The 24,219-nt window shown below is 51.8% G+C and overlaps 1 protein-coding gene across 2 annotated transcripts in view; it reads left to right on the top strand.

Annotated features, from left to right (window-relative positions):
• AP2B1 (adaptor related protein complex 2 beta 1 subunit) overlaps window positions 1–19,601 on the top strand; it is a 126,382-nt gene extending 106,781 nt beyond the window's left edge. For both annotated transcript variants that reach the window (XM_015408042.1, XM_015408041.1), the window contains 4 exons: window positions 1,315–1,399; window positions 2,577–2,663; window positions 14,944–15,098; window positions 19,027–19,601. In XM_015408042.1, coding sequence (XP_015263528.1) covers window positions 1,315–1,399; window positions 2,577–2,663; window positions 14,944–15,098; window positions 19,027–19,101 — 402 coding nt within the window. In that variant the 3' untranslated portion in view covers window positions 19,102–19,601. The remainder of the gene's footprint in view (window positions 1–1,314; window positions 1,400–2,576; window positions 2,664–14,943; window positions 15,099–19,026) is intronic.
• The last annotated feature ends 4,618 nt before the right edge of the window (window positions 19,602–24,219 follow it).

Genomic DNA, 24,219 nt, shown 5'->3' with positions numbered 1-24,219 from the left:
GTCCCTCTAGTCCAGCATCCTGTCTCACACAGTGGCCAAACAGTCCCTCTGGAGGGCCAACAACAGGGCATAGGGGCCGAGGCCTTCCCCCAATAAGAACGTAATAAGAGTCCTGCTGGATCAGACCAGTGGTCCCTCTAGTCCAGCATCCTGTCTCACACAGTGGCCAACCAGTCCCTCTGGAGGGCCAACAACAGGGCATAGAGGCCGAGGCCTTCCCCCAATAAGAACGTAATAAGAGTCCTGCTGGATCAGACCAGTGGTCCATCTAGTCCAGCATCCTGTCTCACACAGTGGCCAACCAGTCCCTCTGGAGGGCCAACAACAGGGCATAGAGGCCGAGGCCTTCCCCTGATGTTGCCTCCTGGCTCTGGCTCTAGAAGCTCCTGATTAGACCTGTCCTCCATTGAGAATGTGCCCATAGTTAGGGAATTACAAAGTGACTAGCACTACAAACTGTAAACCGTCCAGAGACCCCCATGGGGGGTTAGGGCGGTATATAAATCGAATGATAAATAAATAAATAAATAAATCTTCCTAATTCTCTTTTCAGGTTGTAGCACATTCTGGAAACATTTTGGGGTCTCTGCAAATAGTGCCATCCTAGAAACAAGTTATCTATCAGGAATTGTGCGTGGTAGGGAGATTTTATGTATGAGCGCACAGAGTCGCCTTGTACCAAGTCACCCCATTGGGTCTGCTTCGATCAGTATCGTCTCCCCTGATCCGGGTCTCATTCTGAGAGAGGTCTTTCCCAGCATCTCCTTCATGAGATCCAAAAGTACTGAACCTGAGACCTTCAGCGTACGAGCCCACTGCTGCTCCCCCAGGCCACGGCCCCTTGATTTGCAGAGCTGCCGTGCGTCGGCTCAGACCATCAGTTCACCTAGCTCAGCTGTGTCAATGTTCATGGCAGCATCTCCAGCCTGGAGAGAGGGCACCCCACCCCCAGGGCTTTATTTCCCATTATGGCTAATCTCGACTTTATGAAGGCACTGTATTTTCATCCCACTCTTCAACCGAACGTTCGCTCCCAGAGCTAGTACAGGTATCACAGTTATAATTTTAGCAAGCCCTCCGTCCAGGCACAACGGAGAGGTGTCCGGCCGTCTCCTGCTTTCCCCACCAATGGTGAAATGGCCAAGAAACGAGAAGGGTTCTTGTCAAGTGCTCTCCCTGTCAGCTCAGCCCTCCTCTTAGTGATCTTATGTCAATCCGTTTTCCTGCTTCTGAGTTGCCTCGAGATCCTCGATAGAAAAGCCAAGTTAAAATTGGATAAATAGATTTTCTGTTGTCGTTCCCCCCCCCCTTCAGGTGGCCGTGAAGAACAACATCGATGTCTTCTACTTCAGCTGCCTCATCCCCCTCAACGTGCTTTTCGTCGAGGATGGCAAAATGGGTCAGTCGTACTTTTGGAGTAACCTCTCCGCGTTCTGCCTTTGGGAGATCAGTCATTGTCAGAAGGGAGTGATGTGCCGTGTGGCTGCCACTGGATCCAGAAATGTCCAGTGCAGAAGGGGACCCGGGGAGGAGGAGCAGGTAGAGGGGCACCCTTCGGGGGATCGTTTGAGCTCAGAAAGTACCACTGCCGCTGGCTCCTGTCCCCCAGGAGCCGTCGACTCTCGTTCAGAATGATGGCTTCCGAGGACCGAACTAGAGGAGATGCAGCGAGATTGGGGGACAGATTTCTCCAGTGTCCGTTAAAGATAAAGCGGCGTCCAAAGGAACCCTGTTGTAGTGCAGAGGCGATCAAATCCTGGTGCTTCCTGTGTCGTTCTTTTAAGTGAAACCAACTGTGCCCTTGGTTGCATATTTGTAGCCCCGGAGCAGGGAAAAGGCTGAATGGGTGGCAGAGTTCCGCCTCTGCCCCCCAATTCATTGGCAAAAGAAGACAGGAGAGTAAAATGAGTATCAATATGTTGTCGGAGGCTTTCACGGCCAGAGTTCATTAGCTGTTGTAGATTTTCCGGGCTGTATGGCCGTGGACTTGGCATTGTAGGACCTGACGTTTTGCCAGTAGCTGTGACTGGCATCCTCAGAGGTATGACACAGAAAGATGGAGTACTCTCTGTGTCAAGGTGAGAAGAAAAATGGTTGGCAGGTAATTTATATCTACTCAGGAAGGTGGGGTAGGGCTGAGTCATTATCTTGTAGGAGTTCCCCAGGCTGTGAACATGCTAATGGAGGAGCTTTCCTGAGGAGGTTCTCTGTCCCCTTGGTTCCCTTGTGGTTTCTTGAGGGTTCCCTCTTTTAAGTACAATGTAACCCCATTGGGACAGTGCTTCTGAAGACCCTTCAGGAGAAGGTTTGCTTGCCCCCCTCAATTTATTCACCCATCAGAGAAGGATATGATCTATCCAGTTTGTGACATCCGTCTCTCAGACACCATTTTTCAGGATCTCTGCAGCTTGGTTTAGTCTGCAGTCAGATGGTCAGGGATAAAAGTCCCGCTTAGCAGAGAGGTGGGGACAAGAGCGCCTTCCTCTCCCAGCAGCTGCCTGCGTCTTCGTCGCAAGGCCCTTCTGTCTCAGACGGTTGGCACTCACTCTTGTGTTTTCGTCTTTCTTCTCTGGTAGAACGCCAGGTCTTCCTAGCCACATGGAAAGATATTCCGAACGAAAACGAGCTCCAGTTTCAAATTAAAGAGTGTCACCTGAACGCCGGTGAGTAGAGGAGCTTCCTTTTAAAAGGGATTCACTCCCCAGTTTTGCGCAACTGTTCTTATCTCTGTGATGCACCCGTGTCCCAAGGTATGATTTGTAAATCCATCTCTTGGCTTGAAATAAGCTACTGTTTTAGCTGGGGGCTCTCCTCTTACCCATGTTGCTTAAGGAGGGGAATTCGTTGCTCTTCTCCTGTTTCTCCCGTGTTAAGACTTGCTGGTGTTAGCTGGAACATTTCTGGTATCAAATAACTAACACCTTACTCCCAACAATCAGTTAAAGAAATATCTATGCAGTGCACTTTAAAGCTCTCCAGTAGTGTTCTCTTAGCTCTAACATAGTGACGTGAATATTTGTTAATGGTTTTGCTGCCAGGCAGAGCGATGGGAAAGCAGGAGGATCCAAATGTCAACATAACATCAGAGAATCCATGCTGGAGCAGGCCAGGGGCCCATCCAGTCCAACACTCCATGTCACACAGTGGCCAAAACCCAGGTGTTTTCAGGAGGTCCACCAGCTGGGCCAGAACTCCAGAAGCCTCCCACTGTTGTCCCCCAAGTACCACAAATACAGAGCATCACTGCCCCAGAGATAGTGTGCCATCTGTAAGTTGTGGCTAATAGCTCATGGACCTCTGCTCTTAAGAACATAAGAGAAGCCATGTTGGATCAGGCCAATGGCCCCTCCAGTCCAACACTCCATGTCACACATTGGCCAAAACCCAGGAGGTCCACCAGTGGGGCCAGAATTCCAGAAGCCCTCCCACTGTTGTTCCCCAAGTCCCCCCAAGTACCACGATTACAGAGCATCACTGCCCCAGAGACAGTCCATCCATACGTCGTAGCCACTCATGGACCTCTGCTCTTAAGAACATAAGAAAAGCCATGTTGGATCAGGCCAATGGCCCATCCAGTCCAATACTCCATGTCACACAGTGACCAAAACCCAGGTGCCATCAGGAGGTCCACCAGCAGGGCCAGAACTCCAGAAGCCCTCCCACTGTTGTCCCCCAAGTACCACAATTACAGAGCATCACTGCCCCAGAGATAGTGTTCCATCTACATGTTGTGGCTAATAGCCACTCACAGACCTCTGCCCTCCCCCCAAATTCAATGCCCAGGCCAAACCCCTGCACCAATAAACCTAAAATAAGGGGAGTGCATTCCTACCACGATGTCAAAAAATAACCCATGAAGAGTTTTCTGAGAAACATGACCCCTGCTTCTTAAATGATGACTGCTTCTTAAATGGACAGTTCTATGTGGCCTGCTCCAGAGTGAGCTCATCAAGCAGCCTGGTGATCCCAGCACCTGAGGGCAGAACCACCAATGTGGTCTACAGAGAGGTCCTTCAGTACAGAAAATAAAGGACGTATGTCTCACTTCATTTCTTACACTACAGTCTTCTCTGTTAGAATTCCTACAACAAATGTCACATTTCAGATTTCACATCATCAGTGTTATAAGTGGATTTACAGAACTTAAATACCGTAGCGAAGCACGGGTAGCAGGCTAGTAAGAACATAATAGAAGCCAAACTTGGATCAGGCCAGTGGCCCATCCTGTCCAACACTCCATGTCACACAGTGGCCAAAAATACTAGGTGCCATCAGGAGGTCCACCAGCAGGGCCAGAACTCCAGAAGCCCTCCCACTGTGGCCCCCCAAGCACCAAGAATACAGAGCACCAGTGCCCCAGAGTTCCATTTCTCTCTTGTTAGAAAGGTTAAGACGCTGAACTGCAGGCTGTGGAAGGTCAGTAGTTCAGCAGTGCAAGACCCATCTCTAGTTCCAGCTCCTGCCAACCTAGCAGTTTGAAAGCAAGAAATTGCAAGTAGATAAATAGGTACCACTTCGGTGGGAAGGTAACAGCGTTCCGTGCGCCTTGGTGTTTAGTCATGCCGGCCACATGGCCACGGAAATGTCTTCAGACAGCGCTGGCTCTTCAGCTTTGAAACGGAGATGAGCACCGCAGCTCCAGAATCTGACTCGACTGGCTTTCGAGCAAGGGAGACCTTTACCTTTACCTTTTTAGAAAGGGAAGCTTGAGGGTTGGAGGTGATGCATGGGAGGCTGCAGAAGTGTAGTGCAACGGGAAGAGTGTTGGGCTGGGGCCAGGTTCCTATCTAAATTCAGCTGTCTGAGTCCCTGGAGAGCTGCAGCCGGTCAGGGTGGACATCACCGACTGTGACCGAGCAGTGGTCTGACTCAGGACAAGGGCAGCTTCATGCGTTCAAGTGTCTGCAGCACTGGTGCCCTAGCATCACTGGCCATGGTGAGGGGGGCAGCGCACGGACACACACACACACCGGCATCGTCTCCCATCCAGTGTGCCCACGCCTGCCCCCTCCAGCGGCACATAGTCGAGCAGGAACTGCTGCCATGAGCCACCGGTGCCAACTTGGAGCCGGCAGGCCTGAGCAAGGCTGTCTTCCCACTCACGTCCCCCCCCCCCCCAGTTAGGGGGCAGGGCCGGAGATGATACTGGAGAAGGATGGAAGGAGGTTCCAGCCCTCGCCTGTGGAGTTGCAGCAGCAGCCGTTTTAGGGCAGGGGCAGTCTGCATGGCCGGAGGTCCCCAGCGCAGGGCCCGGGGCCAACTTCCTCGGTTGCCCCACGGCTAAGACCGTCCCTGTACGAGGCAGTGACTGTGAGCATGAAACAGAAGCAAAAAAGACTGTATGAAATGCAACAGATGGATATTTAGACAGTGTGCAGCTGTGGCTCAGTGGCAGAGCATCTGCTTTGCAGGCAGAAGGTTGCAGGTTCAGTCCCCGGCACCTCCAGGTAAAAGGGACCAGGCAGTGGACAGTGTGAAAGAGATCCGCCTGGGACCCTGCAGAGCGGCTACCAGTCAGAGCAGACAACGCTGTCCTTGACAGCCAGTGGTCCGGCTTGGTAGAAGGCAGCTGCCTGTGTTCATTTGTGTGTGTAAACAGGAGGAGGAGGAGGAGAGTTGGTTTTTATAAGCTGCTTTTCACTACCTGAAGGAGTCTCAGAGTGGCTTACAGTCACCTACAGCAGACACCCCCACCCTGTAGGTGGGGCTGAGAGAGCTCTGAGAGAACTGTGATTGACCCAAGGTCACCCAGCTGGCTTCATGGGGAGGAGGGTTGGGGCATCAAACTTGGTTCTCCAGATGAGAGTCCGCCGGTACACCAAACTGGCTCCGTGAGGGTATCCAGTACCAGCCCCTGTGATTGGTTCCCAGTGTGAAGCCTCTGGAGTGGCCAGGCCTGCAAGTTGACTGGTCAGCAGAACGTTTCCTGCTGTTGCTTCTATCCGCTGCCTCTAGCTTCTCTTGGATTCAGTCGCGGCCCCAGGTGGATCACCGCAAGTGTTCGGGGAACTCTAGGGGGTGGGCATCCCAAAGCCCTCCCCCGCACACCCCCCCAGTGAACGCTTTCAAAATCCCCCACTGCCCCTGCATTCCCGCTCTGAGTTCTCAAAGCAACAAGGCTTTAAATAGCACCTCTCCCCGCCCTGTTTACTCCTCGAAGGAATTCTTTTGACATCTGCCGAAGCAGCCCTGGCTGCTAGGAACACAAAGGCATTGCCTCGGCATTGTGGGCTAATTGTTAGGTTTGTGGCTTTCTGACACGTTTCAAGTCCTCCTCGGAGGGTGACCTAGCAATTGCCGAAAGGGAGAGGGTGGGACGCGGCAGCGGCAGAGGGAGGGAAACTGGGCGGCCTGCTCCGAGCCCCCGCTGTTTGTCGGACGAGGAGCCGCGGGTCGGAACCAAGCGCCTCTGCACCAACCCTGGGAACAGGCGTCGGTCGGTTGGGAAACCTTTTTTCCCCCAGCCACCCCTGGGGCCTGCCATTATGCCACCCTCCCACTTTGGAAACCACAGGCCCTCTTTGTGCGGGGCGATTAAATGTGGCCTTTTGGGAACAGGGAACAATGTCAAGGGGAGTGGGCGGGAACAGAGCTGCCGGCAGGAGCGGGGCAGAGCCCTGCCAAGACAAAGGAGGAACGAGCCGTCCCGTCCCGTCGAAACCAGATTCTGCCCTCAGAGGAAACCGGGTGACTTTAAGTAGATTTCACATGCATCACTTGGCAAGGCTGCGTTATCCCCTTGGCAGTTTGTGGGGGAAATGCTGCGCAAAGGCAGACTTGGGCAAGGCAGGGGGGGCACCGTTTGCCTCCTTAAAAACTGTGGGCCTCGCCCTGGCCTGGATAGCCCAGGCAAGCCCGATCTTGTCAGATCTCAGAAGCTGAGCGGGGCCAACCCTGGCAAGTATTTGGATGGGAGACCTCCAAAGAATACCAGGGCCGGGAGTCAGAGACCGGCTATCTAGCCACTTCTCTGAAGGGCCTCCATGCCCCAGTAGGAGTCGCCAGAGGTTGCCATGACTTCTAGGAATGGGCATACACGCACACACAGAGAGATGCAAAAAACACCAAAGGATCAAAATGGGGAAAAAAGCTATGGGGCCTTAGTCCTATGGGTGATTATGCAGAATGAAGGCCTGCCTGGGTCTAGTGAGGTTTCGCCCAAGTAACTATGCATAGTCTGAACAACTTCAGCATCTTGGCACATGCATATATGAATGTGTGGGAATATTCAGTTGATCTCTCTGCCCTCCTGTCCCATTCTGTTACGCCCTGTGGCTTTCGCTCCCGTAGTTCCACAACCCTTAGCTGTCTCTCGGCTCCACCCTTTCCCCTCGCTGCCACTCATGCCTGGAACCATGGGTATTGTGCAGCTTTTCTCACTTTCTTGACGCCTCTCAGATCTCACCTTTGCCACGAAGCCTGGCATGACCGTTTTCACCTTTGCCACAAAGGCTGGCATGAGACCCAGTCTGGTGTAGTGGTTAAGAGCGGCGGACTCTAATCTGGAGAACCGGGTTTGGTTCTCCACTCTTCCACATACAGCCAGCTGGGTGACCTTGGGTCAGTCACAGTTCTCTCAGAACTCTCTCAGCCCCACCTACCTCACAGGGTGTCTGCTGTGGGGAGAGGAAGGGAAGGAGATTGTAAGCTGCTCCAAGACTCCTTCAAGTAGCGAAGGGCGGGGGATAAAACCAACTCCTTCTCCTCCTCCTCCTCTTCTTCTCTTCCTCTTCTCCTTCTTCTTCCCCTCCTATACCTAACGAATCTGTAACTGGCATAAATGCAGATTCTTGCTTCTTTTCCTGATTATGCTGACTGCTTTTTTAAATTCGCATCCCGCTTTTCTCCGTGATCGAACCTGAAGTGTCTTTTCACATCGTTCTCTCCTCCTCCACCACTTTATTCTCACAACAACCACCTTGCAAGGTAGGTTAGGCTAAGAGATTGTGTTGGGCCCAGGTCACCCGGTGAGCTTCCAAAGCAGAGGAGGGATTCGAACCTGATTCCCTCGTGGCCCAGTACACGACACCTGTGCCGTTACACCACACCAGCTCTCCTGTCCCCTTGTTGCCTCTTTTGTGCCATATTTTACAACATAAGCTCTTTGGGGAGCTTCTCGGACTCCTGCTTTCCTGTCCTCCATGAAGTTCTCTGCACACTGACACCACGATAGCCATGTTGTTTTCTCCTCTCAGGCCTGCAGACTTGAACGATTTAATCGGATCAATCGCTCCCAGCATATTGGGAGGCCCGTTTTTGCATCCACGTGGACTAGAATCTTGCTTAAAATAAATCAGTAGGACACCTTTTTTGCACCCAGGGAGATAGATCGAGATGGGTAGCCACGCTAGTCTGTCTATAGCTGTAGAAAAGAGCAAGAGTCCAGTAGCACCTTAAAGACTAGCACGATTTGTGGCAGGGGAGGAGCTTTTGTGAGTCTGAAGAAGGGAGCCGTGACTCACAAACGCTCATCCCCCTGCCACAAAAGTTGTTAGTCTTTAAGGTGCTACTGGACTCTTGCTCTTTTTCTGCGCCCAGTTATCAGATTCCATCCTTGGGCCACACAGTCGCAGACTCACGGCAGAGCCCCAGCCTCAGTTCACTTAACCCCCTTTCTGTGCTGCCATGTGCCCTGCGGATCGCCGTGTTTTGATCTCCCAAACGTTACCCGCAGCCGTCTTTCAAATCCAGCAAGAAGGGAAATCCTCACCCCACCCCACCCCAAGCATACACAAAGTATTTTGGGGAGGAGGGAGGGGAAGTTTCTTTTATTTTGCTGAGGAGGCTACAGCACGTGTCATATCTGTCACTCTCCCTCTCCTTGTGTAGAGCCCGGAAAGTGGGTCACATCTGATAAACAAAGATTGGGTGGCTCTTTATCAGCTCGGCCTGGCTTCCCTTTTCTACCACAGCAATTACAGAGCTCGCCTGGGCTGCCTTTCCCCCTTTTTCTTCCTTCCCTGCCTTCCTGCCTTCCGATGCTTCAGATTTGAGCCCAGGCCAGCGGGGAGATGGAGACAGTGGCATCGCACAGTAGATCAGGAAGGCCGTCCCTGGTGGTGGTGACCAGGGGGGGAGCAGAAAGTGAAGCCGAACTGGTTCCAAGAATGGCATCCCAAGGGAGCAGAGGGACTCTAAGCTTGCCGTTAATGCAGTGCCTGCAAATTAAGACTGGTTGGAGGGCTCAGGAAGGAGGGATAGGATCGTAGCAAGAGCGGAACTCGCTGCAGAAGGGAGGGCCCACACCTTGTAGTCGAAGGTCTTGCGGCCCGCATACCTTAAGAAAGCCAGTTTGGTGTCGTGGTTAGGAGCACAGAGTCTAATCTGGGAGAACCGGGTTTGATTCCCCACTCCTCCACATGCAGCTTCTAGTGTAACCTTGGGTCAGGCATACGTTCCGGCAGAGCTGTTCTCTTAAGGGTAGCTCTCACAAGAGCTCTCTCAGCCCCGCCTACCTCACAGGGTGTCTGTTGTGGGGAGGGGAAGGGAAAGGAGATTGTAAGACTCCTTCGGGTAGTGAAGAGCGGGATATAAATCCAATCCCCTCTTCTCTCTTCTTCTTCTCTAGTAAGAACCACCATACAAACCCACCTGACCACTCGAACCATCTACGGAGACCGTGCCTCAGGTGTCCCTGCTATCTTAGATGGGGGGGGGGCAACCTAGAAAAGGGCCTTTTTGGTGGTGCCACCAAAATTACTGAATCCTCTCTCCAGGGAGGTTCATCCGTCACCTCCTATTGTCTTCTGCCAGCGGGCGAAGACTTTTGTTTTGTCCGGCGCTTCCTCACTAATTCTCAGTGACCCTTGCCCCGGACCCTTCCCTCCTATTCACGCGCCTTACTCGTCTGTGCATTCTGTTGTCATCATCTTTATAGGACTACATGTGTTTTTTAATCTTATTTTAACGTTCTTTTTGTTCACCACCTCGGGGACCCCCATTTGGGCAGGAAGGCAGGCCGAACGTGTTCTAAATAAATAAATGAAAAATGTGAGCTTTCCCCACACAAGATCCTGGGCTCGATCTCCACATAAGAGGATATCGTACACAGCAAGGCTAGGAAATACTGGACAAGACACCCCAGTGGCGTGGGGAGAGACTGGGGCTCACTGGTAGGGTTGCGTGCAGAAGATCCCCAGGGCCATCCCATGAAGGATCTCGGGCAGGAGGTTTTGGAGAGCCTCTGTCAGTCAGCTGATGATTCTGAGCAAGGTGGGCGGAGGGGAAGTAATCCTTCCGAGGGGACTTGCCCAGAACAGGTACTGGGGAGGGCACCACATTCTTGTGGCTCCGGTCCTACCGTGCTGATCAGTTCCACATCTAGAGACTTGGACTTAAGTGCCACCGTCGTATGTGGGTAACGTGTAGCTTCTTCTCCGCCAGGAGCTAGCAAGGCAGTGATCAATCTTGAGCACGTGCCCCGAGGCAGTAATAGGCCAGCTGAGGGCCTCTAAACTGAATGTCGTTCCAGATAAGACTTTTGTGCTCCTAGCTGGTAATAGTGCTGATGCTTCTTCCTAGCCCCCTAAGAAAGGGGCAGGTTTGCAGTCTGGGCATGCCATTTAGATCCATTGCTCCAGATGGGTCTGCCGCACAGTCCCAAGTTTCGGCTCATTCAATCAAATGTGTTGCCTCTAGGTTAGATTACTGCAGTGAGCTTTATGCAGGGTCTGCCTTTGAAGACAGCCTGGAAATTACAATCGGTACAAAATGAAGTTAGCTTTTCCTCTAGCTGTCACTGAGGAATCGGCAGTGTAGGTCCAGCACTGAGAGACAGAGATCGTCATCAGCTGCCTATGCATTTGCAGGCTCAGTGCAAAGTACTGGTTCTGACCTTAAAGGTCTTGAATGGTCTAGGACTGATGTACTTAAAGACTACCTGTACCCATACAAGCCAGCCTGAATGTTGAGTTTGCCTTCTGATCCCTGTTATGGGAACCACTGCCCTTGAAAGTAAGGTGGGTGACTGTTAGAGGGCAGGGCCTTTTCAGTCGCAGCCCCTTGACTACCAAATATCTTTTCCTAAGTGTTTATGCAACTGGCTTGTGCTGGTGTGTGCTGCCGTTTTAGTATTTGGACTCTGGAGTCTTCAGCTTTCTTGTTTTGGTTTAGCCCTTGAAATTTTTGACCCTGGTTGTTACAGTTTTGTTCCATGTTTTGTTGTTGTTCTTTGTGATCCGCCTTGATCTGGTGGAGAGCACAGCATACGGCTATTTTAAATAAGCATTTTTGCAGATAAAAGGTAACCAGGGCTTGACCAAGGTCTTTCAGTTCTGGCGCCTTCATGGGAATGGTGAAATCAACTCTGGCACAGGTACACTGACTTGTGCACTTGCAGCGCTGAGTCCCTTTCTGGAGTCACCATGCTCTGACACAACCAGTGTCTTCCCTGACTGCAGCTCTGTGAGAGCCACCCATTTAGCTGCAAGCTAAAAATACTTCTGCTCCCCAGCTGGTCCACCCAGATTGCAGCTATTTAAATATCAGTGCAACGCTCAAGAGCAGCCATTTGCCAGACGAGGCAAATTCATCTAGAGTGCATCTTAGGATTCTGGGTAACTTTTCAAGAGACCCAGAACCACTGTCAGGAGACAGAGGGCACGGGGCTCTGGTCCTGAGGCCCTGGGTTGCCTTACTTTGCACACCACTGGAGCGGCTTGCAAGCGGAAGAACCCGGTGGGCTTTGTGGCTCTATAGCACCACCACTGGAACAGGTCAGAAGGTGTACTGCAGCTGTCAGCTCAGCAGGGATCGGGTGACTCAAGAAAGTAAGAGGGTCCCCGGTGGCCTTATATAACAGCAGGCTCTGCTCTGACTCCTCCGTGTGAGCGCAGTATTTCTCTCCCTTAAAGAAGGGCTTCAGGTCCAGCACAATGCAAGCAACATCCAGAAACCTATTCTCCAGCTATGCGCAGCAAGACAGTCTGGGCAGATTTCAAGGCATGCCAAATGGTCATTTATGCTTTCATTATCACAATTTAATTAATTTGATTTAATGTGATTTTCTCAACACTGAGATGTTTGGGATCGCTGTCGGTGGACATGTTAACAGGCCTTTCACCCCATCGCCTATGGTGAGCAGAAGTCATTTCTAGGCTACCACGCAAAGGGGGATCTTTATAAAATCTGGGGGTTTTTTTTTGGGGGGTTTTAAATAAATACATACATGGCAGCAATGCTGGAAAGGAAGGTAGAAAGCCATGGCCAGCTAAGGTCTCCACATAAATGGGAGGCTCAGACTGGCAACAGCTTTTCAGGTCTTCAGAAGTTCTTCCCAGTAGCCGTTATCCAAGATACTTTAGCTTTCGCAAAGCTATGGATCTGCTCCAGTACAACCCCCAGCTGCTTTACACCAAGTCATACCTTTGGTCTGGCTAACCCACTGTTGTTTTATCTGAACTTTGGCATCTCTCCAGGGTTCCAGGCAGGAGAAAGATATTGTTTCCTTGCAAGGTCTTTTATGCCAGGAATCTTTGCTTTAATGAGAGTTCTCTCCATAGTGATGGCCACAGGCATAGACAGCTTTAAAAAGGGGTTTAGATAGATTCATGGAGGACAGGTCTATCAGTTGGTAACGAAAGGGAATCACCACTTTCGGAGGCAGCCAGCCTCTGAATCCCAGTGCCAGGAGGCAACATCAGGGGAATGCCTCAGCCTCTGTGCTTTGCTGTTGGCCCGCCAGAGGAACTAGTGAGACAGAATGCTGGACTAGATGGACCACTGGTCTGATCCAGCAGGGCTCTTCTTCTGAGTCATGAAACATATCCCAAGCTCCTCCTCCACACACACACACACACCAGCATGCCAAGTTTTGTCCTGTCCTCAAAAACTGAACACGGACCAGGAAAAAGCACCAGAAATGAAGCTATTGGCTAAGCAACATAGAGGAAATCCCCTTTGAAAGCAAAGCCTTCTTTTAGAAGCCTAGAGCAGAACGTTTTTGCAGTCTTTGTTTGGGTCTTCCAGGGGACACATCAGCCCCTCTGAAGCCATCATCGAGTTACTGCAGTAGCTCACACACGCTACCTGTAGGATATCCCCACTGTATGTGGAGATACTAAGGACCGAACCTGGGTCCTTCTTTGCACAGAGCGTGCGTTCTGCTCATGTGAGGCTACTGCATAGACCCAAGTTCTGTCTCCTATGAGAGCCCTGCTTTAACTGGAGAGGCTAGGCGGGAACCTGGGACCTTCCCCATGGAAAGCACGTGCCACTAATGACTGTCCCTCCCCACATTCCGTGCCAGAATGGCACAGCCTTGGAATACACAAATCCTCATCTATACGGAAAACTGATGGCTGCAAAGGAATCTCCGGCAGTGCGGATTTGGCGAATTAGCCGATCCCTCCCGAGCGCCTCGCCGAACGGAGCCCAGTCCTCGGGCGCCTCGGGGTTCCCCTCTCCATCAAACGCCCTGTGCCACCCCGAGCTGAGCCCGCAGCCCAACTCGGAGGGAGCATCTGTTTTTAAGGAGAGCCCCCCCATCACGTGGCCATGCCTTGTGTGTGAGGCTCTGCCTGGCAGCGTTGCCTAGCAACCTGGCCCGTTCCGCCGAGGAGCTGACACCGGCCCTGTCATGCGCTCACCAGGGAGGGGGGCCGGAGCCACTTGCCTGTGAATGGGAGCGAAGAAAGACCCCCAGAGCATGTGCTCAGCAGCTAGACGCAGGGCCTTTACTACTCGCCCTGCGAGGCGCCGGACAGGGCACGGAGCTGACGCACAGCCCCCTTTCCTGGAGGGCTTAGAGTCGATGTAGGACCGCAGTGCGCTTCTCGGCAAAGTCTGCTTCTCGGTGGTGCCGAGCTGGTCTGACCGTGAGCTGATGAAAGCTGGGGAGTGGGGGGGGGGCGTCGCACAGCTTTTTCCAAGCCCTTCCATTCAGTGGGCAGTTTTAGACGCCGGACCAGTGAGAGCAAGCCAGGGTCAAAAGGAGCAGGGGTAGGGTCAGCCCACAACCCAGGAGTGTTGCCAAGGGGCCCCCCCTCCCCTTAGTTTCCTCTGCCGTGAGCGAGTGTTCCCCATCCGTCCCTAGAGGGGGGAATTAAGTTCTCTGCTGAGGGACACTGTTGTGGGGTCAAAAGCCTGCCCTGAGACAGAGCGGGTCCCGCTGATCGACATCCCACGAGGACGTGCGGCGTCCCACCCACGGCGTCCCTGCAGTGCGCACACCCCTTGCTTTTTATAACGTACATTTTTCTGCTCGAGGGTGGTAACCGCTTAGTTTCCAACTCTGATTGGGGCTTCACAGCAAGGGGTGAACTGGAGGGTGAGGGGAGTTGTAAGAACTCCTCACAAATGCCTGATTCCATTCTCTTTTCATCCCAGCACAAGGAAGGGACCGTGTTGGCTCCTAAGCCCGCAGAGAGACTCTGTGACAACCAGCAGTGGGTTGTGGCCCAGACACCTCACCCCATGTCTGAATACCAGCCTGGGGCATGAGAAACCATAGCTAACGCTAGCAAGTGCTGGAATGAGAGTGATTGATGGGGGAGACCAGATAGGGTACCGTTCACCGACAAACGCAGAGAGATTATCCGGCGCTTCCTTCAAGCAGCCCCCTTGAATTGAACGGTAGACCTTGTTGAATCTTACGCCAGAGAACCTGAGGGCGGATTGTGCGGTGTCAGTTCTCATGACAGCCCGGATTATCCGCCTCATTTTGAACACATGACGCTGCACCGAATCAGACCACTGGTCCATCACCGTCAGTATTGTCTACTCAGACTGCCAGTGGCTCCCCAGGGTCTCGGGTGGAGGTCTTTCACACCACCCACTGCTTGTTTCTTTTTAACTGGAGATGCCAGGGATTGAACCTGGGGCCTCCTGCTCTACCACTGAGACACAGCCCCCCCTACCGTGATCTCCTGGCCGGGCCTCGGGCTGCACGCTTGGCCTTCCTTGCTTGCTCGGTCGATCTAATGCTTTCCCCTTCCTTCCTTCCAGACACCGTTTCCAGCAAGCTCCAGAACAACAACGTTTACACCATCGCCAAGAGGAACGTGGAAGGCCAGGACATGCTCTACCAGTCCCTGAAGCTCACCAATGGCATCTGGATCCTGGCCGAACTGCGCATTCAGCCAGGCAACCCCAACTACACGGTAAGGCCTCCCCAGCTAGCAGGAGGGCCGTGGAAGGGGGGCTGTGGCTTAGGGCAGAGCATCTGCTTGGAACGCAGAAGGTCCCAGGTTCGGTCCCTGCCGTCTTCAGTTACAAGGGTCGGGCAGCAGAAGACCTCTGCCCGGAGCCCCGGAGAGCCGCAGCCAGTCAGAAGAAACGATACAGACCTTGGTGGACCCAAGGGGTCTGACTCAGTGTCAGGCAGCATCCTGTGTTTCGTGGGGATGGGGAAGAGAGAGCCGTTTGGTTATCCTGCACTGTCTTGGGCTGCAGACTTCCTTCTCCTGCTTTGCCAGTGGTGATCTTTGCCAGAAGAAGAAGAAGAAGAGAAGAGATTGGATTTATACCCTGCCCTTCACTCCCCAAAGGAGTCTCAGAGCGGCTTACAAACTCCTTTCCCTTCCCTTCCCCACAACAGACACCCTGTGAGGTCGGTGGGGCTGAGAGAGCTCTTTACAGAAACGGCTCTTTGTCAAGGACAGCTGTGCCAGAACTACGGCTTGCCCAAGGTCATCCAGCAGGTGCAAGTGGAGGAGAGGGGAATCAAACCCGGTTCTCCCAGATTAGAGTCCGCGCACTTAACCACTACACCAGAAGGCCCAGACAGCATCAGCATTAATGGTTCAAACAGAACTAATGTTCACAGGTAAAAATAAAAAGAGTTCCCGCCCTGACCCGGATAGGCCAGGCAAGCCTGATCTCGTCAGATCTCGAAAGCTAAGCAGGGCCGGCCCTGGCAAGTTCTTGGAAGGGAGACCTCCAAGGAATACCAGGGCCAAGAGGCAGAGGCAGGCTATCAAGCCACCTCTCTGAACGTCCTCTGTGCCCCAGCAGGAGTTGCCAGCGGTCATCATGACTTCCACGCATGGGCACACACACATGCAAAAATACCAAAAAAAGTTCCTAGGTCTCACGAGGAGGTAATATTTTTGAGAAAGCTCCATTCAGGAATCACAAGAGCCGGTACAAATCTACAAGTATGAAACAAATAGGTGGTATCATAAGAACGTAAGCAGAGCCCTGTGGGATACTGAGCACTGGTCCATCTAGTCCAGCATTCTGCTTCACGCTGTGGCCAACCGGTTGTCTCAGATGGCCAGTACAAAAAATACTCCACAAAGGTACAAAAATATACTAGAGGGAATGAGAGAGCAAAACACAGTACAATGTTGTAATTCCATAACAAGACACAGTGCAGATATTACAATTAGATAACTTCAAAACACATTCCAAATGATGCATTTATAAACACAACGCAAACATCGCGGTTATGTTGGGGAGCCAGCAAATACCCAATTTGAAAAACAGCTGTTTCTTCAGACAGCTTGCCGATGATTGCCTGAAATCTTGTTGTGTGCCTTTTCCAAAAGACCTTGAGTTGCTATGGATATTCCTGGAGTACAGTATTGAAAACAGCATCGAGAGGGAGACTGTGACCTGTACATGTAAATCTCCAGCCTCTTAAAGAAAGGGAGAATCCATCTTTCTGCGCATCACACCAATTGCACCAAATAGTGTTAGCAAAAAAGCCACAGTTTGGAAAGCCAAAAGATGGGGCATAGAGGCCAAGAGCCAGTGTGGTGCAGTGGTTAAGAGCAGCGGACTCTAATCTGGAGAACCGGGGTTGATTCCCCACCCCTCCACGTGAAGCCTGCTGGGTGACCTTGGGTCAGTCACAGTTCTCTCAGAACTCTCTCAGCACAACCTACCTCACAAGGTGTCTTTTGTGGGGAGAGGAAAGGAAGGTGACTGTAAGCCGCACTGAGACTCCTTTGGCTAGTGAAGAGCGGGTTATAAAAACCAGCTCTTGTTCTTCCCCTGAGGTTACTTCCTAGCATGGGCCTTCAGAGGTTTACTGCCTCTGAATGTGGAGGTTCCCTTTAGAAGAAGGAGAAGAAGGAGAGATTGGATTTATACCCCACCCTTCACTACCCGAAGGAGTCTCAGAGCGGCTTACAATCTCCTTTCCCTTCCCTTCCCCACAACAGACATGCGGTAAGGTAGGTGGGGCTGAGAGAGCTCTTTTGAGAACTGCCCTTGAGAGAACAGCTCTGAGAGAACTTGTAACTGACCCAAGATCACGCCAGCAGCTGCATGTGGAGGAGTGGGGAATCAAGCCCGGGTCTCCCAGATTAGAGTCCGGGCTCCTAACCACTACACCAAATACCACCAAACACCTTGGCAAGTAGGCAGCTGATAGACCTGACCTCCTTGGATCTGTCCGACTCCCTTTGAAAGCCATCTATGCTCTCTTGTCACCAACAAGCCGAATTACTTAATTATTCCCTTCCCCGTTACAACTAAAAGATTACGCTCTCTCTTTTTTTTGACATCGTCGTTACTCCATCCCTACGAACCAGGCCTTCCACAATGCTCATCCCAGTTAGGGAGAGAAAAAAGGGGAGGGGGAAGGAATAATTGACAGCAAGGGGATTAGCAACATAGGGATTAGGAGCCTAGCCGAAAGATAGCCCTACAACATACCTGAAAGATGGTGGTCCAGCCTCCGCTTGAAAACATCCAGCAAAGGAGCATCCACCACCTTAGAGGGAACATTGCTGGTGACCCCAAGGATGTTTTCAGCCTCCTTTTCTTGTATTTCTGATTTCTCAATAAAAAAGCAAAGGAGGCAGCCTCTGGCGCTACACAGTAAACAGGGTTTAAAAACAGAAACCAAGCTTAGACTCATAGAATGTCAGAGTTGGAAGGGACCTTGCAGGTCATCTAGTCCAACCTCCTGCACTCTGGAGCATAGCCGAAAGATAGCCCTACATCATACCCGAAAGATGGTCGTCCAGCCTCCGCTTGAAAACATCCAGCAGAGGAGCATCCACCACCTCCTGAGGCAGTCTGTTCCACTGCTCAACCACTCTTACAGTTAGGAAGTTTCTCCTGATATTTAGCCGGTATCGACTCCCTTGTAATTTCCACCCATTAGATCTAGTCTTGCAATCCGGATCAAGAGAGAATAGATCCGCGCCATCTTCTACATGACAGCCCTTCCGATATTTGAAGACTGCAGTCATGTCCCCTCTAAGCCTTCTCTTTCCCAGGCTAAACCTACCCAACTCTTTCAGCCTTTCCTCATAAGACTTGATTCCATCTTTCTCACCATCCTCGTTGCCCTCTTCTGGACACGCTCGAGCTTGTCAACGTCCTTCCTAAAATGTGGTGCCCAAAACTGGACACAGTTTTATTTCTGGGAGGGAGAGAAAGAAAGAGGAAATGTATGTTATTTACGGTCTGCCTTTCTCACTTGGACCAAACAGTGGCTTTCTTCTTGCCTGCAGACCTGGGATATTCAATTGTGGTGGTGGTGAATTCTAAACCAGGAGGATCTTTGTTTGTGGCGTGCAAGGGGAGGAGGGAGGGCAGAAGAGGCCAACAGACAAACAAGCCATGGTTCGTTTGTGACTTCCGAATGCAGCTCCCGTGGGAGTCTGTAATCAACCCCCATTTCTTGGGCAGCGTGGCTCATTGCTAGCGCCATCTGTTTTGCATGCACAGGGTCCCAGGTTCCATTCCCGGCATCTCCCGTGAAAAGGACCCGTTAGATGGTGAGGTGAAAGGCCTCAGCCTGAGGTCTCAGACAGCTGCTGCCCGTCTGAGTAGAGACCACTGACTTTGATGGACCAAAAGTCTGGTTCGGCAGAAGGCAGCCTCATGTGTCCATAGTTCAGAGCAGAAGGGCTGTGGCTGGTTGCCAGAGCTTCTGCTTGGCATGCGAAAGGTCCCAGGTTCGATCTCCAACATCTCCCATCAAAAAGGAGGAGACTGTAGGTGATGTGGAAGACCTCCACCCGAGATTCTGGAGAGCTGACCTTGACAGACAAGCGCTCCGACTCTGTACAAGGCAGCTTTTGTGTGTTCCCGTGTCCTTTCCTCACACCCGCTCCCTTCTCCCCACAGCTCTCCCTGAAATGCCGGGCTCCTGAAGTGTCTCAGTACGTCTACCAGGTCTACGACTCCATCTTGAAAAACTAACACGACGGAAGCTGCCGCCGCCTCGCCACGGTGGGGATTCAGGGTGAGGCTGAGACCCGGTGCCCGCCGCTGCCCCTGCTGGCAGGCCAAGAACTCTCTCAGTGTGGGGGAAAAAAAAAAAGCAACTCTGTGTTGTGTCTACGCCCTCAGCCCTGGCGAGCCGAAGGCGAAAACCAAGGTAGCGAGTAGTGTCCACGTGCCGGTAACCGTAGAGAATGACCCGTTTGATACTTTTAGCATCCGTGAGAAGTTTGTAACCACTTTGCGTTGCCCGTTATCCGCCGCCGCACGCCCGTGCCACGTCTTGTCTTGTTTGTCCGTCCCCGTGGGCTTGCTCCATCCCGTGCCAACGCTGCGTATTTTCTAAACCACTTGTAGGCCTCTAGTTGCTCTTTTGTAACACACACCCTCAAACTCACACACACACACACACAGTCTCCATCCGGGCAAAAGGCACCAGAGAAACAAGTTCACTGCACTTTACTCTTTTCTGATTTATGTATTTCTGATGGATTTGTTTTTAAAGTCAAGCAGCAGTCTAAAAGGATACGGGGGGGGGGTGTGTCTCTGAAACACACCTGCCACGCTCAGTCTTCTAGGAGAGAGCGCTGGGTACTGAGCGTCCCTTTGGATGGCAGAGCCCTTGGGAATTCCATCGCAGGTTGATGATTTGTAACCCTTTGATCCACGGTGGGCTGTGCTCCCCCTCCCCCCAGCACGCCTCACCTCCAGCCCCAGCACTGAAATTGCTCCAGCCACAAACCTCTTTGCACCCCTTCGGCACCTGGGGCCTCGTTTTGTTTTGGGAGGGACGACCAGCCAAAGCTGGGAAGAGAGCCCCCATCGCTGGTGAGCCCTGGGCTTTGAGAGCTGCGGTGAGGGTCACTCCGCACCCAGTTGCGACTTGACTCTCCAGAGCGTGACGTGCTCACGTGTCGCTCTCGGGCTACTGGGTATTTCCTTGTATAAAGAAACAAAAAACACCAGGGTAGACCATCAACAAATACACAGATTTCACAAGCTGCCAGTAGACACAAGTCTGTTGAAACATGGTAACGTTACATCAGTTAATAAAGGAGAACTGGTGGTCACAATTCAAAGATAATGGTCACAATAATGGTAATAAACAACAAGAGACTCCTCTGAATCCTTTCGTGAAATAGTGCCCAAAGGACCTCAAAGTCCACAAACAGGGCAGAGGATGTCCCAAAGAGCACAGAAACGTCTGCAGCCGAAAGACATCTTTCCCAGGAATGCCAGACGTTTCAAAACATTCTTCCTCAGTTACACGGCTTGCCCTTTGATCCACGGCTTGCCCTGTCCTTGCGTTTTTGTTTATTTATACATTATATACGCTTGGGGTCCCTATTGTTTGGGGCATTTCCTTGTGGCAACATGCACCTGTGCATGGATTGCACAGATAGTATCCCAAGGGGAATGCGGTGGCCCTGGCAGCATCTGCCTTGGGTTGGCGTTGGAAGGTGTCGGGGCCCGCAGGGAAAGGAAGATGGCATGGGCTGAATGAGCTGCCAGGCAGTCACCGACTGAGTTGCCCTCTCCCTCTTTTACGGGTCGCGTCCTCACTGCAAGAGAAGTGGCAGAGCTCTTGCTGTGGTCTCAGATCTTCGGGGGAAGGTTCCCCAAAGGTCTCAGACAAACCTGCCTTTAACTTTGTCAGATGCTTAACGTGCCACAAGCGATGTCCGTTTGGAGGGAGGCCCGGCAGTGAGTCCCCCAAGACTGGAGCAGGACCCCAGAACGTCTAAAGGGATAACATGGCTCTGGACATTCTCCCTCAGTGTAGTAGGTCAGGAGTTTAGTTCTGGCCCCAAATTCCTGACTCTTCTTGCTGTTCCTGACATTGAGAGAGCATTTCCCCCACCAGGGTTGGAACCAAAGCCCCTAACTGAGAGACCCGTTCAAGCCCGAAGCATTGAAATGTGTTCAGTTACTGGGGATGCGTACAGCTGTGCCCTAAAGGGATAACATGGCTCTGGACATTCTCCCTCAGTGTAGTAGGTCAGGAGTTTAGTTCTGGCCCCAAATTCCTGACTTCTTGCGTTCCTGACATTGAGATAGAATTTTCCCCACCAGGGTTGGAACCAAAGCCCCTGAGAGACCCGTTCAAGCCAGCAGCATTGAAATGTGTTCAGTTACTGGGGATGCGTAGAGCTGTGCCCCTTTCTTTCTATCTTTCTTTCTTTCTTTCTCTCTTTCTCTCTCCCTCCCTCCCTCCCTTCTTCATGCTGCTCTTTCAACCTCTTCAGGTAGTCCCCTGCCATGCTACCACCTCATCTCCTTCCTCATCAGCCTCCTAGACATCCTCTGAGCATGTGCAAAGTGCAGTGGCTCCCGTTGGCTCTCCAGACTTCCCCAGGTCCCAGAAGAGAAACCATGGAGGGTAGAAGCTGTCAAGAGAGGGATGTTCCGCCTGATCTAAGTCACTCACAACACCCTTTGGGATACCGACTAGGCCTAGAAGATCCACCCACTGGCTGTTTTGTGGTCTGATTTCAGGATATGGCAGAGATCAACCCATCTGCAGTGGGGAGTTTCCCTCAGATGGAAACCAGCTGAAGGAAAATGGGTAAAAAGCAGTCACAGGAATGGGACTGGTTCTTTGACTGGAATAACGAAAACCATTCATGGGGTGAATGAACACACCCCACAAAACTCCATAAGTCCATCCAGTCAGCATGCTCAGCTTATAAGTAGGGAGAGTCCAGTTTCTTCTAGTCAGCAAGTTTGGGTTGAGTTCCCACAAGAACTCAGCCCAAGCCTGACAAGTCATTCAGTCCGCCAAGCTTACACCACGATCCTGTCTTAACCATTGGGTGCCTTGGCCCTTCACTTCCATTAGTGGAAAATCTAGTCTAGATCCAACCTACCTGGAGGGTTGGCTTAGCACCTGGAGAACCACAATGCAGCTTGGACCACTGTTGAAAACTGGAGGGAAACAAAATGGCACGCCTACTAAAACCTCTGCTTCCATGTCATATGGGACCACATTCACCTTGGCAAGTCAGTGGTTAAACTGGCCTACTACGGTGGCCGTCTTGTGGCAAAAGTCAGTACAAGGAAGCACAGCATGCACACCTGAGCTATCTTAGCTGTGCACAGGCACTACTGCTATGTAGTGCACAAGTTGAGAGAAATCCAAAGTGGCTGCTCACCAGGACCCCAGTTTGAGACAACAGACTGGAGGGAGCTGCCCAGCAGTTTGGCGTTAACCTTGAGAGGGCCACCCAAGTAAAGTTCACCACACAAGGTTAGCAAATATGAAGGGAACAAATGAGGGATGCAAAGTTGATCCTGAGAAAGCAGTCTGGGTTGGATCCCCTTCACGTTTCCATGGGTGCAAGGCTGAGGTGTCCCCCCCCCCTTCAGACAAGCCGAAGGAAGGAATAGAGGTTAAACTTCCATCTCAGTCAAACACCCTGGGTCAATTCATGTCAACTTTTGAGGCAAGGGACACCTCTTCAGTTGGCTTTACACTTTAAACAACAAGAGACTCCTCTGAATCCTTTCGTGAAATAGTGCCCAAAGGACCTCAAAGTCCACAAACAGGGCAGAGGATGTCCCAAAGTACAGAGAAACGTCTGCAGCCGAAAGACGTCTTTCCCAGGTATGCCAGATGTTTCAAAACATTCTTCCTCAGTTACACGGCTTGCCCTTTGATCCACGGCTTGCCCCGTCCTTGCGTTTTTGTTTCTTTATACATTATATACGCTTGGGGTCCCTATTGTTTGGGGCATTTCCTTGTGGCAACATGCACCTGTGCATGGATTGCACAGATAGTATCCCAAGGGGAATGTGGTGGCCCTGACAGCATCTGCCTTGGGTTGGTGTTGGACGGTGTCGGGGCTTGCAGGGAAAGGAAGATGGCCAGGGCTGAATGAGCTGCCAGGCAGTCACTGACTGAGTTGCCCTCCCCCTCCTTTACGGGTCGCGTCCTCACTGCAAGAGAAGTGGCAGAACTCTTGCTGTAGTCTCAGATCTTCGGGGGAAGGTTCCCCAAAGATCTCAGACAAACCTGCCTCTAACTTTGTCAGATGCTTAACGTGCCACAAGCGATGTCCGTTTGGAGGGAGGCCCGGCAGTGAGTCCCCCAAGACTGGAGCAGGACCCCAGAACGTCTAAAGGGATAACATGGCTCTGGACATTCTCCCTCAGTGTAGTAGGTCAGGAGTTTAGTTCTGGCCCCAAATTCCTGACTTCTTGCGTTCCTGACATTGAGATAGAATTTTCCCCACCAGGGTTGGAACCAAAGCCCCTGAGAGACCCGTTCAAGCCAGCAGCATTGAAATGTGTTCAGTTACTGGGGATGCGTAGAGCTGTGCCCCTTTCTTTCTATCTTTCTTTCTTTCTTTCTCTCTTTCTCTCTCCCTCCCTCCCTCCCTTCTTCATGCTGCTCTTTCAACCTCTTCAGGTAGTCCCCTGCCATGCTACCACCTCATCTCCTTCCTCATAAGCCTCCTAGATATCCTCTGAGCATGTGCAAAGTGCAGTGACTCCCAGTTGGCTCTCCAGACTTCCCCAGAAACCGTGGAGGGTAGAAGCTGTCAAGAGATGAATGTTCCGCCCTAATCTAAGTCACTCACAACACCCTTTGGGATACCGACTAGGCCTAGAAGATCCACCCACTGGCTGTTTTGTGGTCTGATTTCAGGATATGGCAGAGATCAACCCATCTGCAGTGGGGAGTTTCCCTCAGATGGAAACCAGCTGAAGGAAAATGGGTAAAAAGCAGTCACAGGAATGGGACTGGTTCTTTGACTGGAATAACGAAAACCATTCATGGGGTGAATGAACACACCCCACAAAACTCCATAAGTCCATCCAGTCAGCATGCTCAGCTTATAAGTAGGGAGAGTCCAGTTTCTTCTAGTCAGCAAGTTTGGGTTGAGTTCCCACAAGAACTCAGCCCAAGTCTGACAAGTCATTCAGTCCGCCAAGCTTACGCCACGATCCTGTCTTAACCATTGGGTGCCTTGGCCCTTCACTTCCATTAGTGGAAAATCTAGTCTAGATCCAACCTACGTGGAGCTTAGCACCTGGAGAACCACAGTGCAGCTTGGACCACTGTCAAATACTGGAGGGAAACAAAATGCCAAGCCT

The sequence above is a fragment of the Gekko japonicus genome, unplaced genomic scaffold (genome assembly GCF_001447785.1).
Source record: "Gekko japonicus isolate JY-2015 unplaced genomic scaffold, Gekko_japonicus_V1.1 scaffold1, whole genome shotgun sequence".
Lineage (NCBI taxonomy): Eukaryota > Metazoa > Chordata > Lepidosauria > Squamata > Gekkonidae > Gekko > Gekko japonicus.
This window is presented reverse-complemented; position numbering and strand designations above follow the sequence as displayed.